Source organism: Urtica dioica, chromosome 6, assembly GCF_054948205.1.
Source record: "Urtica dioica subsp. dioica isolate 48M chromosome 6, U.dioica_male_clone48M_v1_H2, whole genome shotgun sequence".
Taxonomy (NCBI): domain Eukaryota; kingdom Viridiplantae; phylum Streptophyta; class Magnoliopsida; order Rosales; family Urticaceae; genus Urtica; species Urtica dioica.
Genome location: NC_142761.1, coordinates 3095933 through 3114872, shown reverse-complemented (window position 1 = coordinate 3114872; position 18940 = coordinate 3095933). Strand labels below are relative to the sequence as shown.

At 34.6% G+C, this 18940-nt stretch overlaps 2 protein-coding genes across 4 annotated transcripts; both read left to right on the top strand.

Annotated features, from left to right (window-relative positions):
- Window positions 1–6640: 6640 nt before the first annotated feature.
- On the top strand, window positions 6641–9651 carry LOC149392934 (peptide methionine sulfoxide reductase B5-like). The gene is made up of 3 exons (XM_089618414.1): window positions 6641–6907; window positions 7512–7668; window positions 9279–9651. Exons 1-3 carry the CDS (start codon window positions 6828–6830, stop codon window positions 9438–9440), a joined length of 399 nt encoding a protein of 132 aa, XP_089474540.1. The 5' UTR covers window positions 6641–6827; the 3' UTR covers window positions 9441–9651.
- Window positions 9652–13241: 3590 nt separating this feature from the next.
- Window positions 13242–18155, top strand: LOC149392933 (putative E3 ubiquitin-protein ligase RF298). 3 transcript variants are annotated; one of them, XM_089617649.1, is made up of 5 exons: window positions 13242–13397; window positions 13595–13650; window positions 13890–15464; window positions 16131–16616; window positions 17306–18155. In XM_089617649.1, the coding sequence occupies exons 3-5, from the start codon at window positions 13899–13901 to the stop codon at window positions 17351–17353; spliced, it is 2100 nt and encodes a 699-aa protein (XP_089473775.1). In that variant the 5' UTR covers window positions 13242–13397; window positions 13595–13650; window positions 13890–13898; the 3' UTR covers window positions 17354–18155. The 3 variants fall into 3 exon arrangements, with proteins under 3 accessions (XP_089473775.1, XP_089473776.1, XP_089473777.1); XM_089617650.1 differs by lacking the exon at window positions 17306–18155 and having other exon boundaries at window positions 16131–16945; XM_089617651.1 differs by lacking the exon at window positions 17306–18155 and having other exon boundaries at window positions 16117–16484.
- Window positions 18156–18940: the final 785 nt, after the last annotated feature.

Genomic DNA, 18940 nt, shown 5'->3' with positions numbered 1-18940 from the left:
TGAATGAAACCTTTACTATCACTTACTCACTTTCAATTTTAAAAGAGAGAATTCCAAAACTAACGTTTTTTGCAGTTACCTTCTTAAATGATTGTGATTTCAAAACATTCGAAAATGTTGTTTTTCAAATATTTATGACAGAGTGTACAAAACGGATAAAATTGACACTTTACTATACCCACGAGCTATTTTCCTATGAAGTGATTACACATGTTATTTTCGAATTAACTTCTAAAAATCCACTACCACGCGTAATTTTCTAGAGTTATATAAACATTTGATTTAGTTCAAATTATTGGGCACCCGAGGCCAACGTGTGTGACGAGTGTCTTTATAAATTAAATGTAGTGTGATTGTGACGGTGTTCACTAGGTTTTTTTTTTTTTTTTTTGGTGTGAATGGAACACGTAAATAATTCATTATAATCAGATGCTTATAAATGTATGATGAATAATGAAGTAGGTCGTGTGGAATGAAAATGGAAGTCAATAGTCGAATGCAATCAATCAAGGATAAGTGGCATAATTCTGGACTTTGATTCTTCGTCGAACTATATAATTTTGTTAAGGTCTCCGTGATCAAATGCGATCTTAATAGTTCATGTTTTAGTGAGATTTTTATGTACTTAGAGACAGGGGCAGATCCGGATTTTGAAAGAGGAGGGGGTCAAAAATCAATTTAAACTTGACAAAAAAAAATTGGCATTACAGCTAGGTATTATATAAATTCAATAAGTTCATAATTAATAAACAAGTTATAATTATTTGTAAATATAAACTATGTAACTTTTAAATGTATTACGGGAGCACGCCACACCCAAGTCCACTAAAGCTGTTGAAAATACGCATTTTGATCTTCTTTTTTTCACCATCCAATCAACTTTTGATAGTTGATATTTCTTGTTTAAGCATTAATTTCAAACTTTTAATTCATGCATTTATTTCTTGTTTGTTTCAATTTTAGGATGCTTGGTTTGAACTTTGTATTATGATTTTTCTAAAGTTTGATCACCATTAAAATAATTTTACGATTGTTTGATGATCGGAAGATAATGAATAATTGTGCACATATTTGAATTGACATAAATCGATATAGAGTTAGAAATATCCTAGACGTTTGTGTATTCGTTTAACTTCAAGCTCGTAATGCTTGTGATTATTATAATAAAATTTGTGACAGTGAGATAATAATTTGACAATTAGATGGATTCGTTAGCAATTTGGGAGACTTTATCGAATGTAATTAAGTGAATGAAATTAGCATCCTATACATTTTTTTTTTGTATTTGAAAATTTAGATAATATCGATCTCAGTGAAATCATGGTCTTACTTTCTCTCGTCTTTAAACCTCGATCTTATTTAATTGTTGATTTTTTAGTGTTTATTTACTTTAATTACTTTTGTACAACATTATCTTCTCAATTACTTTGGACTCTTTCAAGAAACTTGCTTGGGTCGTTTTCAGAAATAATTTTAGTCCTTTTGGGTTTGATAGTCTTAATTATAATTTTATACTCCTTGAAACACTGCCTACACTTGTGTGGTGGAAAAATCACAATAATGGTCGGCCCAACTCATCACTTATTGTTGTGGGTTTCCAAGCTGATAAGGGCGTGTGACATTTCTAATTTTCCTTATTACGTTTCCAGCTTTATTCATATGTTGTATTTGAAATATTCCAATATCAATGAGAAATTTTGAGGAACATCATGCTCAAAAATCATTTTAGACACTCTCGGAAATTGTTTCTAATTTAGAAAGATCTCGTTTCAAGTCAAACTTTCTATTTTAAGAAAGTTGACTCAAGATCAAAAAGTCAACATTTAATTTTTTTATAACACCTCATGTCATGAGATATTTAATTTCATATTTCATGAATCAATTCCATTTAATTGCTTTTAGATTATTTATTTTTTATTTTAATCAAGAATGTGACACATTTTATATTGTGACACATTTACAACTTCTAGCAATGAGACACTTTTCAAATAACCTTGTGGCATGAAAAGTCAAACTTTGACTTGTTTTCTCTTGGTCTATCCATGTAAGGTTGTTCTAGTAAGATAAAAATCGTTGTCTTGAAAGTTGTTTTGTGTACGATAGCTTTTTGGGTGTGTCATAGTTTTGTCATCTCCAATGACTTGATAAGAGCAACTTTATCACATGCACTACCATGCATAGTCCTAGAATGGAACATCCTTTTAGTGTATGGATGTGTAAGGTTTTGAGTGTGTTTCAATAAGGAAATAAAATATAAAAAATAGAAGAGTGAGAGAGGTAGACTTGCACGGTTTCTCCAAGCCATCTAGCTTCATCACAAAATTTCTAAAGTCTTTAGAGAAGAGAGTGAGTTAGAGTGGAGAGAAACAATTCAGAAAAATATAGAGCTCATTAGAATTCCTTCTAGAGATCAAGGTGAAGAATAATTCTTGCCCTTTCTTCAAGTCCAAGAGGTTAGCAATTTTTCCATCTTAATTCTTTATGATTATAATTCCTTAGTATGTTCTTGTTCTAGTTTTATTTCCATGTTCCTATCCAACTCTAGAAACTAGAACCTTAGATTGCATGCATGAAATGTTTTTTTTTCTTCAAATCTGCCTTTTGTTTTATGTAACTTTGGTAATTAGTTTTTATCACTTCTAAATACTCAAATTGTTAATGGAGTATACCAAAACGAAGCTATATATGCCTTCTTTTATAATATTTTTTATAAGTATTTTATGTGTTTTTTTTTGTTCATATAAATCCTCTAAATGCACACTGCTCGGGAGATATCCTTAGGACCCGAGAAGTGATGTCATGCTATGGAGTATATTTTTAAACAGGTTGTTGTAATAGTTTTAATTTAAAAATATTTTTTAAATATATCTATTATGTCTTTTAAATGTTTCAAAAAGAAATTTCAGAAAAAGAAGTTTTTAAGAGTTCTAACGAGTACTTTCAAGGTTGTGTGTCGAAACTGTTTTCTCATCCGGACAGATTTGTTCAATGAACTTCAAAATAATTCTGGGAACGTTTTACAGATTATAAAATTAAGTTTAATATATCATTTTAAAGGTACATATGTTTTGTTGTTTTGCAAAAAGAATCACCGAATTCCGAGTCACGAGCTATCTGTAATTAACAAAAGTGTAACTATAGGTCATTCTGAAAGTAATTTTTCCAGCAACGTTTTTACAAACTTTCAAATTATATTTTCGATATGCATCATGTTTTCCCGAGCCTTAGGTCGTTCTTTGAGCTTTAATATTCTTATAGGTCTTTTATCCCTTAAGCTTGGTTTTGTAAGAATAGATTATAGAATCTCATAAGTTGATTTCCTATAGGTTCGAGAAAGAGTCGGATTCCTAGCTCGAGTGCTAAGTATCTTGAAATAGATAGGTGAGTTCATCTCACTACAATGCGAATTAGTTCAAAATAATATCACTATATGCATGTGTATGATTTTATTACTATATGCATGTTAGATTACATGATTATGTTTCCAAGTTTATCTTACTATATTTGTGAACTATGTTTAATATGTAGAAAAGTATCTTTATCCAAGAATTTTCAAGTATGCTTTAGACTTATTTTATTTCATGAACTTTACCATGCAAATGATTTAATAAGTATGCAAGTGAGAACATTAAGTAGGTGACGTATCGACCTACGCCAGAGTAGGTTCTTGCGACCCACCTCGTAGACGTTTATGTCTCGATAAGGTGAGTCGTACATGTTCAGGGAGGGCGGAATCAATGTTTGACCGCATTGTTTCCATAAGGCTCAGTACGTAAGATACGATACGATCACTAGGGGTCCCCGAAATCATGAATCAAGTAACAAGATATGTATCACGTTGATAATAAGACTTAAAGGTACCTGAATAAGAATAATGGGAAAGAAAACCTTTATAATGTTCATTTATTATTATGTAGAAAAAATGTTTTGTGAGTTTTACATGAATTTCACTGAGCTTTAGCTCACATGTTTGTATATGTTTTTCTTCGTTCGCATTGTAGGACATGTGCAAGGTAAATGACTTTGAGTTGGGATCATGGTGGCGACAAGAGTAAAGGGTGGAGATTGATACCGCTACACTAAATAAAACGTTTTCCGCTGCCATGTTATTATTTATAAATGTGTTAAGCATGTTTTTTTTTATATTTATAACCTCTCGAAGACAAAATAATTATCTTAGTTATGAAGAAATAATTTTTGTATTTATTTATATTATTATACTCTAGAGTTAAAGTATTTAGTTGAGAATAAATAATTGTTTCAGTTCTAGTTAAAAAAAAAAAATATTGACAAATATGAAATGAAATTTCAAGCTTTTATGATTGGATAACAACTTAAAAAAAAAATCGGGTCGTTACAAGGCGAGTTGGTTGACTCGGTTCTTATCATTATGATATTTGACAATCGAAAGATCTGATGGATATATTTTACCAACGGTGATGGGTATTGTTCACGGCACGAGAAAGACTTTGAACATAAGTCTTCATCGACTGCAAGGCTCCATGCCCTAATTCGACGTCTCGTGGCTGAAAAGGAAGAGTTTGACCTGACTCGTGTTCATATGGATTCTCAAGAATCTTAGGCCTGTTTGGTTGTTCACTCAAACTGTTTTTGTTTTCTGTTTTTGTTTTCATATAGTTGTAGTCTAAATTTTTTTTTTGCAGTTGTTTTCAAATAACTGTTTGGTAAAGATTTCAGTTTTTTTTATTCAGTTTTTTGTAATTGTAGTGTAATAATTCACATCAGAATTAGACGTCGAGATATATATTAATTGAAAGTCTTTGATGTGAATATAATGGTCGTACCTTTAGTTATAATGATTGTTCACAAGTTCATCGAAAAACACTGTTTGTCTTTGTAGTCAATACAACAAATATCAAATTTTGATACCTAATTTTGACTAAAAATAGTGAAAACTTATGTGCTCGACGAGAGGATCACGACGAATTAACAATTTGTATAATGGAGTTCCGATTGTTTAAAGTTTACCATAATTGTAAAACTTAAGTTTTCCTGGGAATGAAAATAAATTGGATAATCAAAAGTGAGGAAAATGAAATGATGTTGATAGGAGAGAAATAGATGTCAATATGAGATATTAAAAAAAAAGAAAAAAAAAGTTTAAAAAGTTAGAGTGAAAAAATTGGAAAACACTTCTCAAAAACAAAAATGAAAACTGTACCAAACAACTTTTTGAAAACAACTGCAAAATAATTTTTCAATACAACTACACAAATTAGAAAATAGAAAACAAAAACTTTTTGAGTTAACTACCAAACAACTTAAAAACTGTTTTCTGATTTTCTTCATTAAAACAGAAAACAGTTTGAAAACTTTTTGAGTTGTATTATGAGAATTATCAAACAAACTGTGAATTCAGTTTTTTCATAAAACTGTTCAAGTTAGAAAAGTCAAAAACAGTTTTCAAGTTAAGAAACAAACAGGCCCTTAAGTTCCTAAAAAAATGTATTTTTGATTTTTTATAGTAGTCAATTAACAATAAGAGATTTGCTAGTGACTAGCCCATGTGATAAAGGGGAAGTTAAAATATTAGCAAAACTATCATTATATTTAGGGAAATAGTTCATAAATATAGTATGTTCCCATTTTGCCCTTTTCTAACTATTTTTGTAACCAACCTTTTTCGCGTTTCAATTTACTAGAGCTTCGTCGTTCTTCAATTTTGCTAATTTTTCTTCAATTATGCAATTTTGATTAAGTCTATCAGAGCTGGTTTGTTCTTCAATTTCGCTCTAGCTTTTGTTGGAGTTAGCATAGTAGGTTTGCCACTCATGTTGTTTATACTCCTATCTTGGCTCGCTGCTTTATATTTTGGAAAAAGAAACTAAATTTCTAGTTAACCTGATCAACTCTATATATATATATATATATATATATATATATATATATATATATATATATATATATATATATATATCAAGCAAATTATCTCGACCTATGGTAAGTTAATCGAAGAGTTAATCTGATTAACTTACCATTTTCTTCGTCATCGAAGATTGGGATTCTTCCAGATCAACAGGAAGAGGAACTCTAGGTTTCGTCGGAGGCGACAATAGCGATTGGGGTTTCGTCTAAGGCAAGAGTGGTGGTCAGGGTTTCGTTAGAGGTGAGTGTGGCGGTCAGGGTTTCGAGGTTCATCGGCCTACAGTCTGTTTGTTTAGAAATCGACAGTCTAGGGCTTGAAAATTGGGTTTGGGTAGTTTGGACTATGGGGTATAATTGGAATTTAGAAATATTATTTGCCCCTATAGGCTTTTTTTAATTAAAGTTATAATTGGGCTAAAATTTTAAAAAATGTAGAGTATTTTGGTTAGTTATTTAGCCCGCCCAAAAAAATAATCATTCAAATATGTAAATAAACTGTAAAATACACATGCCAAGCTTCAAAAAAATTAATTTTTTTAGATGTCCGAAAGAATAATGATAAAAAATACAAAACGAAAATCTAGTAAAAAAAAAAAATTCATAAAACAGCACACACCGGCGCGTGTTCTGCTATAAATAAAATAAATTAAAATTTAAAATTTATCGTTCCGTGTTTTTTAATTTCCTTTCACCATGTAATATGCTAATATAAAAAAAAAAAAAAAAATAATTAAAAAGTGATCATACCTTGAACATACACCCATAAATCTAACTGGTACATTTTAGTTAAATAATAGTGAAGCCAATATCGTCCAGGTTCATTTTTATTCCCGAAGGATAAATAGTTATTACATATCAAATTCCTAGAAAAGCGGATCGATCAAGCTTTCACTAATACCACAACCGGGCTGTATAGTTTGAAGACCGGAGATCAAGCAGCCATGGCCGAGAAAACAGAAGAAGAGTGGCGAGCGATTCTCTCTCCCGAGCAGTTCCGGATCCTTCGTCAGAAAGGAACAGAGTGAGTGATTAACGATTAGTCATTAATAAGATGTCAATAACATCCGATCTCCAACTTTACAAGGTGATGGAAACATAATTCATCGAAATTTATTTATTTTCTCTCTGAAAATTAGGTTTATATTTTAGGTTTCAGTTCTTTTTAGGTGACTAGTGTCAGAATTAACCGAAACGGAATGTTCTAGTTTAGCCAGAATTTCAGCACTATACAAATTGGAAATATCCAGCTTTAAGCTATATTTTAGGTTTCAATTTTTTTTAGGTGACTAGTGTCGGAATTATTTTTATTTAATGACGTTTATATTTTTACCGCCATAAATAATATTTTCTGCTTACTCCTGCATAAGTGACGTGACACTTTCTTATTCGTTTGTAGTTGTAAAAAAAAACCGAAAGTGCAATTTATGATTTTAATGGCGCTTATTATCAGCAACGCCAATAAAAGGGCGCCATGAAAACCCTTTTTTCTACTAGTGGTTATAGTTTTTTCCGGAATTCTAGCACTATTCAAATTGGAAATTTCGGCCATGTTTGGAACGGAATTCCGATTTCGACTGAATGTCCAAATTTAGAGTGATCTTGTTCGTGTCATATTATAACAATAGAGAGAGAGGCACGGGGAAATATGACAAGCTGTACGAAGAAGGGATGTACAACTGCGCTGGGTGCGACACGCAGCTCTACAAGTCGGCCACCAAATTCAACTCGGGTTGTGGTTGGCCCGCCTTCTTCGAAGGTCTCCCCGGAGCCATCAATCGCTCCGTGAGTCTCTCTCTCTCTCTCTCTCTCTCTCTCTCTCTCTCTCTCTCTCTCTCTCTCTCTCCACGTATATTTATAAGATCGATGTGTGAATATCTCAATTTAATAATCAATCTTTAAAAGTTGTGAGAAACATACTTAATGTTGCTAAATTGTATCACCGTTACTTCCTAAGATGTTAAAAGTGGATGGGACGACCCGTGTAAGCATCTGATCATTTTGATAAAATTAATAATAAATAATTTGTTTTTATCAGGTTTAAATATATATACATACATATATATATATATATAAATTAATAATAAAATCTCTTTCTCTGTCCGTATTCGTTTCGTCGCTCGCTGGCTATTTTTTCGTTTGTTCGTCGTTATTTTGTAACGCAAGCATAATTTTAGAGTGAAGTTCAAATGTCGGGTTGTGAAGTTAGACTAACCTTTTGTTGCACTGTAACGATTCAATTATGTTTTGGTGGTTTAGGGTGGAATTAGTATGTGGTTTTTGTGAAATTGCTTGTGAATAGGTTATTCAAGGATTTCTATGGCTAAAGAAATAATTACATTTCCTGTTATTATACCTCTATTATTTAGCTAGGGTTTTATTTTTATTTTTTTTTTAGTCTTGCAGATCGATGAGAGAGAGAACATTTAAACTATTTTTTTTTATAAATGTAAATATAATTAACACAAATTATTTATTATTAATTTTATCAAAATGATATGATGCTTGCTTACACGTGTCATCTCATCCACTTTTAACGTCTAACGGTGATACAATTTAGTCTAATGCCCTTCTCAACTTTTGAAAATTTCAATTTTTATAATTTTAGCCCAAATTTATATAATTTTTCTAAATTTGCCTTTCTGAATTTTTTTTTTCAAATAAGCCCCTCTCATTGAAATTTCTAGCTCCGCTGATGCTTGTATATACACACCCCATGCATATATACAGTATACACGTACACAAGTGCCAAGTAAAAATGGTTAACCCTTTAGCTGAGATTTATTTATCCTAACCTTTATCCAGAGATGAACATTTTCAAGCAGTTTTTTTTTCTTTAAATCGTTCTGTTTTCCTGAAATGAATCGCGAAAATATATTTAAAATTACAGATTTAAACTATGTCAATTATTTAAGAAAAAAATCAATTTTTTTTTATCAAGCAAAAGGGATTGGTTAAGTTAATCTTGACTTCATGTCTACATTCAACTTAAAATATAGGTTAAATATTAATTTATAACCAAAACTATTTTTGTAAAAGCTAACATGGTTAACATTATAAAGTTTTTTTTTTTTTTTTTTTTTTTTTGGTAATGAAATGTATATAAAACATACTTTATTTTTTAAATTTCCTAGAATAATTTTGGTTAACATCATAAACAAAAAATATCAAAACAATAATTTATTTTGTGCATAAATTATTAGTTTACTATAAATTGTACCTCTATATACACATAGGACAAACCAGATAACTTAACAGTGACTAATATAAAATATTTTTGCAAAGTGGGACTTTTATGTAATTTTTGGTTTATTTCAGTATTATCAAGATAATACTCTCTTGATAAGATGTTTGTATACACATACATGTACACATGTTGTTGTGTTTGTTGCCAGCCCGATCCAGATGGGAGAAGGACGGAGATAACATGCGCGGCGTGTGGAGGCCACTTGGGACATGTATTCAAAGGGGAAGGGTTCAAGACCCTAACCGATGAGCGACATTGCGTCAATAGCGTCTCGATCAACTTTATAACCCAACCTCACCATTCAACTTGAAAAATAAAAATAAAAGGTCTTGGTATTTAGAAGTGTTTTCTAAGGTTGTTGAATCTTGTATTTGGTCAAACAATATGAATTTGGACTATACATAATATTTTGTCGAGTAAATGATCCTTTGTGGAAATATGAGTCCAAGATCGAATTTTTCGGATCAAGTCTAGACTTTTATTTTGGTTTTGACATTTTACAATAATTGCAACAATGAAAATTGGGTTCGGATCTTGCCTTTAAATATGAGAAGATACAACATAATGATCGGCTTTGGTATATATCTCTCATACACTAACATTTATTGAGGCATCTTACGTGCTTGTGAGCTTGAATCCACAACATCATTTTAGATGTGGTGTAGAGTTACCAACTAGATACGACTAAAAACCGCAAGCAAGTGAAATCTCAATGATTTTACTTGATGAAACTCATTTGTGTATTGATCAGATATTATAAAATAACCCGAAATTCGTACATATTTTTTAGCAATGATGTTGTCAAGTGAAAACTCAACGTGAAAAGCTAAAATCACCTAATTGGGGTTTTTGACTACATTATAAGGACTCAAATCCAATGTATTTGTTAGAAATTTCATGTCGCATATCCTAGTTTTTTCGCGGACACACCATGGATACATGCATAATAAAGTAGATATCATTATATAAATTAAACTTATTCATTGACATATATGTATTTGATTTAATGCCAATTTAAAGCAATGTGTCATGGTTATATCGTCTTTTTCAGCTTAAAAAGAGTTGACACCAAATTTTCACAATCATTCCTCCCGAACTTGGTATCACTTGATTTTGTAAACAATTATTGATCTTCGTGTATTTGACATGAATTACATGATATGATTATATCTTCTTTTTCAATCTAAGCTAATTAAATCCTCATAAACAATATACTAAATAGATTATCGGATAGCACATTATTTGTTGATAAAGCAAAAGTTTATGTCATTCCAGATTTCTCATATTATAGTTACAAATTTCGACCGAATAGATTTTCATATTAGAAAACAAAATCCAAAATTTTGTCAACCTATGCTAACTATGATTACAACTTGATATCATTAATTCAAGAAAGTCAAATAAACAAAAGAAAAAACCCACTAAGTGAATAAGAAAATTCATTTGCACGTAACAAAATAGAATATACATATAGACATAAGTCAATTAATTACATATGAGCAATTAAAGAAAATTTATCATTAAACAACTTAACTACCATAAAATAATTTATTAAAAATAGCTAAAGTTTAAAGATCATTAAGATGACTATAATATAACTCCGCATGTTTCGATTCAAACATAAAGCAATAACATTAATAATAATGAAATGATAGAAACCTATTTAATCGTGGTTTCTAAAATTGATTACCTCTTCGGTTGAGCTCCCACAAAGAGAGGATTTTGACTATATTACATGGAACAAATACACCGTCAGATATTTCCTCAGAATCCAATAACTTTCGAACAAAACAAATGAATATAGTTCTGCTTGATTCACAATAAAAGCCTCATATTCTAAAGTTTCGCAGTGATCCTTTAATAACTCGCAACAAAAATCGATACACACACATATTTGTACGTAATCACTCTAAATTTACAATGTACATATAGAAGAACAAAGAAGAATCGAAAAATCCTATATGAAACTATAAAACCACATATAACGTAATAATCAAATAGTCTTGAATGGATATCATCATTCTTCCTGAATTCGGTATCATTATAATGTCTCAATCTTTTATAAAGACCGATCTTCACGTATATAGAAACGAGTTACATGCTATGGTTATACGGGCTTTTTCATTAATACTTACACATTATTAACTAATAATATTCTACCAATCACCTATTCCATTCTAAGGAAATAATAAATGATAAATTCCTTGTTAATTAGGAAAATAATTAAAGTTTCAAATTCTTAAAATAATTGATCATTTAGATACACAACTATAAGATAAAAATCCAAAAATACTTCTAACCCAATGTTGGTATGATAACCATGATTCCTATATGATGTCATTGATTAAAGAAAGCCAAACCTATAAGAAAAAAATCCGCCAAATGAACAAGAAAAAATTATTTGCACATAAAATAAGGAATATATATATATATATATATATATATATATATATATATATATATATATATATATACCTCGGTCAATTAATTATAACATGAGAAATAAAAGAAAATTGATCGTTACAAAACTTAACCACCATAAACAAATTGATTAGAAAAATAACTAAAATTTTAATATTATTAAGATAATTATATAATAGCTCCGTTTGTTTCGATTCAAACATACATCTAATACAAACAATAATAATAATGATATAACACTAAAGCTATTTGATTGTGGTTCTTAAAAATTAATTACATCTTCGTTTGAGCTCCCGATAGAAGCTTTGACTATATTACATGATAAATTCATATAAACCCTCGTATCTTTCTTCACATTTTAATAACTTTCGAACATGACAAACTAATATAGTTATTCTTGATTCATAAAAAAAAAGTCTCATAATCTAAAGTTTTGCCGCGATAAATAAAACTGCAACAAAAACTAGAACCAACACACATTTTTGCAATCAATCAGAGTCTAAAATGTACAAATAGAATAACACAAGAAGAATATAAAAACCATATATGAAAACTATACATCTACAAATAGCGTAGTAATTGAATAGTCTTTAATGGCTATCATCATTCTTCCTAAATTTAGTATCATTATAATGTTTTGATATTTTAAAAAGACGGACCTTTGCATATATAATACGTATCCGGATACGAGTTACATATTATGCATATGGTTATACTTGGTTTTTCATAAGTACGTATGCGCTATTAAGTACAATGTTCTACAAATTACCTAATCCGTCTGTTTTTAAGAAAAGAAATAGCGAATTCCTCGTTGTTTAGGAAAATAACTAAAGTTTCAGATTCTTATACTTATTGATCATTAAAATACCAAATATAATTCCGCATGTTTCGATCCCAACATAAAGCAATAACACGTACAATAATAAAAATATTGAAATGACACATACTTATTTGATCATGGTTCTTAAAATTGACTACCTCTTCAAACGTTTGAGCTTCATTAAGAGAGACTTTGACTACATTACATGTATCGAATATATCTTCCCGGAGTCCAATAATTTCTGAGCACAACGAACTAATATATTTCTTATTGATTCACAAAAAAAGTCTCATAGTGTAAAGTTTTGCATCGATTTAATAAAATCGCCAAAAAAATCAAAACTAACACATATGTTTGTAATCACTCGGAATTTACAATGTACAAATAGAAAAACAAAGATTAATAGAAAAATTGTGTCGGAAAACTATACAACACAAATAACGTAATTAATAATAAAATAGTTTTGAATGATTATCTTCATTCTTCGTGAGTTTGGTATCATTATAATGTTTCGAATTTTGTTAAAATGATCGATCTTCGCATATATAGATACGTATCTAGATACGAGTTACATGCTATAGTTATATCGGCTTTTTTTCATGAATACTTATGCATCATTAATACCAATATCCTACCAATCACCTAATTAGTTTTAAGGAAAGAAATAGCAAATTCATGAGGCAAATTTATAACATTCCATTTTTCTCATATTAGAGATAAAATTTTCACTACGTAGGTTTCCATATTAGAAAAAAAAATCCCAAAAATAAATTTTAACCCAGGGTTGGTACGTGTTAAGCTAACCATGGTTACTTGGTCTCATTTAATGCAAGAAAATAAAATTAATACAAGGAAAAACTATCCAAAATCCACATATATATAGAAAAAAAATATATAGAAAAAAAAAACTAAAAAAGCAGAAAAAAGAAAAGAAAAAGAGCTATATAAACTCTGTCTGATTCTCCGATGTTCTGAGACTCAGACTGGCCGTCTCTTCGATTGCTCGAACAAAACAGCTTTAATCTGGTTCGTCTCGATCGTCTCTTTTCCGATTCTAAACATCTCAAAACTCTCGTATCTGCTCTCGGAGATCTATATACCGGCGTAAATCGACACACCCACACAATAATAAAAATAAATCAGATTATCATTTTATTAATTTTATCTTTCAGTTGTTCTTTCGGTGTTTGTTTGATGATCTATTGGGTTCCTTTTGATTTCAGATTCCAATCGAAACCCCGAGAGGAATATCAAGAATTCAAACTCGTTTGCCAACTGGGTATTTCGCCACAGCTTAATTTTCATTTCTTCTTCTTCATGACTGTCTTTATATCATTATTATTATTAATTAGATTAACAATGATTTTGATTCGAATTCGGTCCGGCGATACATTTTCGTTAAACTGCGGATTAGATATCAATACATAACCGATAAAGATCATTCCTTTTCTGTTTGAGCATTGTAATTAGGGACTAGTTTATTGAAAATGGATTGTGATATTATTTTTTTTCTTGCAGCTGATAGAAATGGCATCAATGGCAGTCGCAGAGGCTGCTAATAGCTGGCTATCTTCCTCGCTGAGGAACAAGAGGAAATTCCGGTCAGACCCGCCTTCTTCTTCCGGCGGCGGCGACCCGGGAAAGAGCCCGCCTTTGCCTCAGAGCGATTACGAATTCTCCGCCGACAGATTCGAGGCCGCGTCTTCTTCGTCGTCCTCGTGCGAAATGTGCAGCGGCGGCACCGTCGGCGCGGACCACTCCGACGGCTTGAAGCTCGTCCTCGGTCTGTCGAGCCCGACCGCAACGGAACCCGAGCCGAGTTCGGGCTCGGGATCGGGATCGAACGAGCCGAGAGACGCGGACTGGAACGACCCGACGGAGTCTCAGCTCGAAGAGCTCGTCCTGAGCAACTTGGACGCCGTCTTCAAGAGCGCGATAAAAAAGATCGCGTCTTCGGGTTACTCGGAGGAGGCCGCGACGAGGGCGGTCCTGAGGCCCGGGGTCTGCTACGGAAGCAAAGACGCGGTCTCGAATGTGGTCGAAAACACGCTCGCCTTCCTCGGGAGGAGCAAGCAAGACCGCGACCACCGGTTCGAGAATCTCCAGCAGCTGGAGCGGTACGTCCTGGCCGAGATGGTCTGCGTGCTGAGAGAGATCAGACCGTTCTTCAGCGTTGGCGACGCGATGTGGTGCTTGCTCGTCTGCGACATGAGCGTCTCCCACGCCTGCGCCCTCGGCGAAGAAGCCAAACCCTCCGAAGATCTCCCGAAGAGACCCTCGGACGAGGAGAGAGAGAGGGTCGGGATCGGAAACGGGAAGAGGAGCGTCGTCGGCGGCGTTCACTCGAAGCGAGACCACGCCCTCCGCCAGAAGTCGCTCCACCTCGACAAGCCCCACCGGACCCACCACGGCTCGAAAGGCTCGAAGCTGAGCAGCCTCCTCATGGACAAGAGGCTGAAAGCCATGGCCGACTCGGCGAAGAGGAACAGCGACAGAGAAGAAAAACCCGTCCCCGTCGCGGAGGAGGCGGAGGCGGAGACGGAGCTGTCGCTGTCGGTGTCGGCGTCGGGGCGGGACGAGGCGATCGCGAGGCTGGGGCCGCGGGTGGGGGAGCTGAGGGGGCAGGCGCGGGGGTGGACGGAGTGGGCGGAGCGGAAGGTGATGCAGGCGGCGCGGCGGCTGGGGCGGGAGCGGGACGAGCTGCGGGCGCTGCGGAGGGAGAGGGAGGAGGCGGAGCGGGCGGGGAGGGAGAGGGCGGCGCTCGAGGAAGGGACGGTGAAGAAGCTCGCGGAGATGGAGGGGGCCCTGCGGAGGGCGGTGGGGCAGGTGGAGAGGGCGGGCGCGGCCGTGCGCCGCCTCGAGGCCGAGAACGGGGCCCTGCGGCGCGAGATGGAGGCCGCCAGGGGCCGCGCCGACGAGTGCGCCGCCGCGTGCCGCCAGGTGGCGGGCCGCGAGAGGAGGGCCGTCGTCGATGCGCACGCCTGGGACAACCACAAGTCGTCCCTCCAAGACGAACTCGCCTCCGAGAAGCGCTCCCTCGCTCCCCTCCTCGCCGACCTTCACCAAGCCCTCCTCGCCCAAGAACACTCCGAGGTATATATATGTATATATACGTATATAATCATTCGATGATATGTAGCAGTTAAGGGAGACCGTGCCGTCACTCAGCTGTGTTTTTAATATTTGATATATATATATATATCTATATAGGGAATATATGGTTAAATACCCTCAGTTTTGATCCGTGACATGATATACCCTATGCTTTACGCTATCAATAATACTCGGTCGTATTGTTTCGACTTTTTCGGGAGAACCAGAGCAGATGAATATTCATCTGTTTCTGGAAGAAATCGAAGAATTTATTGGGAATCCTACAAGATCCATTCGTTCTTTCCTAGTATAATATTATATATATATATGTATACATCAAAGGTAAAAATGCTGGTTGCCAATGAGAATTCATATGGAAGTTTTAATACACTGGTTTTTCGTTTCCCGCCAAAGTTTCTGAATTTATTTTCGGTTTTCCGTGTGAATTACAAAAAATAAATTAAAAAACTGAAAATTACCGGAACATCATTCGGATTTTCGGAAGAAACAAGCAACGGAAAAAAAAAATATAAATATTTGTTTGTGCCCGCTGATATCCACCGAAAAGCCATTTTTTTCTTTGCGAATTGGGGTAAATTATTTCAATCCCTTGTGATTTATGTTGTTTGAGGTTTTTTTTCATTAAAAAAAGAAAAAATATCGCAGGCGAGGTGGCAGCAGGAGGAGAAGGCGAAGGAAGAGGCGGTCTCGCAATTGGACTCGACGAGGAGAGAGCGAGAGGAGATCGAGGCCTCGACGAAGTCGAAAGAGGAGAGCTTGAAAGCGAAGTCCGAGAAGAGCCTCGGAAGGTACAAGGACGACATCGAGAGGCTCGAGAAGGAGATCTCGCAGCTGAGGCTGAAGACCGACTCCCCCAAGATCGCCGCCCTCAGACGCGGCATCGACGGAGGAAACCCCTCGCCGGAGAAGCCTCCTCGCAACCGCCGCCGCCGCCCAACTCCGGCGAACTCCGGCGGCGGAGGAGGAGTGAGGAGGGAGAGAGAGTGTGTGATGTGTCTGTCGGACGAGATGTCGGTGGTTTTCTTGCCGTGCGCTCACCAAGTGGTCTGCACGAATTGCAATGACCTTCACGAGAAGCAGGGAATGAAGGACTGCCCTTCTTGCCGGACCACCATACTCCGCCGGATTCCGGTGCGCTATGCTCGCTCTTCTTGATTCCGAGGGGTTTTTTTTTTTTTTTTTTTTTTTTTTTACATGAAAGAAAATTGAGTTGAGTGGTTTTTAGAATAAGAAAAAAGAAAATGATAATAATTGTCATCACCATTATATCATTGTTATTATTATGATACATTTGGTTTTTTTTTTTACTTAATTACTTACTTGAGACTGTTTTAAGTTTTTGAATCCTTAAAATGTCTTGTGCTGCAAAAGTTGTGTTTTTTTTTTTTTCTTCTCTATGAGCTTTTTGCTTTGATGAGTGTTTGATTTATGTATTGAGGCTATACGTAAGAATATATATATATATATATATATATAGATATATATATATATATATATATATAGATATATATATATATATATATATATATATAATATATAAAGAATCAGTTTTGTTGACTCTGATGTGAACTTGTCTAAATACTATACTATGAAAAATAGAATCTTGAAATGGCTCTGTATCTTGTATTTTTTTTTTCATTAATATATGTTTAGGCCATTTTTCTTTCAATGAAAATATATTCGGTATTCCTTTCTATTTGAAAGAAAGGAAATGAAACTAAAAATGTCTTTCTTTTGTATCATTCTCATTTTTCAATTCTTTCACTTTCAATATAATGGCTTACTTAATTGCGCTCTCTCTCTCTCTCTCTCTCTCTCAGAACCCTCTCTCTCAGAGACCCAAACAGAAATCTTTCGGGCTAGTTTGAGCCGCCGCCGTCCCCTCCGGGGCCCGGACGCCGTTGCTGCGGCAAGATCCGACTTGGGGGCAGCCCTTCGAGCTCTCTTTTATTGCAAGCTTTTGTTTCTTTTCTCTTTTTTGAATTTTCCCAGATCTGGTCAATCCTTCAGATCTAGCCAATGACGTCCGGCAGCCTCTCCGTGGTGCGCATCTCCGCCTTTCTTCATCGCTTGGGCCTGCTCCTCGCTGTTTCGCAGCCCCCCTCCGCTGCTCTTCCCGGGATGTGGGTTTTGGGTGGCCGTTCGTCGTTCTCCGGCGACGGAAGCTCCGCCCCGCCGCTTGTTTCGGGCTTCCGGCTGGGGCTGTCTCGTCGTGGTGTTGAGGCTGGTCTTTCGGAGGTGCGCTCTTCGGCTCTGGGTGTTGGTTTTGGTTTGCAGATTGTTCCAGCTTTGGTTTTTAGGTCTTGCCGCTGTTTGTATTTGACTTCGGGTTTTAGTTTTGGTTCATACCTTGTGTTAGGTTGTATTAATTTTTGGTCTGGAGTTGGGTTAGCCATCGTCCAACTTCCCGCTCGGGGATCTCTGTTAGACTTTTGTCTATGCAGTCTGAAGATTTGTCTTCTTCCTGGTCAATGGACCACGTTTGGTTGAATTTATCCACCATCCAGTCAGGGATATTTGAAAGCGCATTGTGCTTTATGTGCACAAAATGGGCTTTTACTTGTATTTGGCGTTGATGTTAGCGTTAGCGGTTGACCTCTTCCGATCGAGGTTCTTCTTGTTCCTTGGATCAAGAAAATCTAATGCTGTATCTCTGGGTTTACCCATATTCTAATAGAAGGTCCCGAGCCCATTTTCTTAAAAAAAAATGGCTTACTTATGGATGGCCAGAAATCTCTGATTTGGTTTGGTATGTTTTGGAATTTTCTCTCACCATACAAATGATGTTGAAATAGACTTAATGGACATTAATATATTAACATTTTTTTTTTCTTTAGCAACACAATTAAAGTCAAAGATTTTTTATATAGCTCTTAAAGGGAATCAGACCTTAATATTAATAAATTGGATTTTATTTTTCTATTAAACTATTAACTATAATTTGAATAATTATATTAGTAAATTCAAGAGATCATAATTTTATACAATTTACCTTCCTTTTTTTTTCCATGTAATACATACATCTCTCTCTCTCTCTCTCTCTCTCTCTCTCATGTCTTTAAATGCTCAAACAACCTCAAATTTAATGACCAGTTGCCGGAATTCTTTATTAAAAAAAAGTGTCATTAGTTCGAAGATTTAATGACATGTCAATAAATATAGATTTGTTTGAAAATTTAATGACATAGATATATAAATAATATCAATCATAATAATTAAGTAACATTTGTTCTTCACAAATAATAATAAAAAAATAAAAAAAATACACAATACGGACATGAACATCAAACTAAAAGTGTTACATTTCCTAGCACGTGACAAGGACAATGCTCGAAAAAAAAAAGAATTAAATAAGGTCGTATGATTTCGGTTTGTTCCACAATCAGTCTCTAGGTTCTAGCGATCTTGCATAAAAATAAAAAAAATGACTCAACTTGCAAAAAAATAAAAAAAAA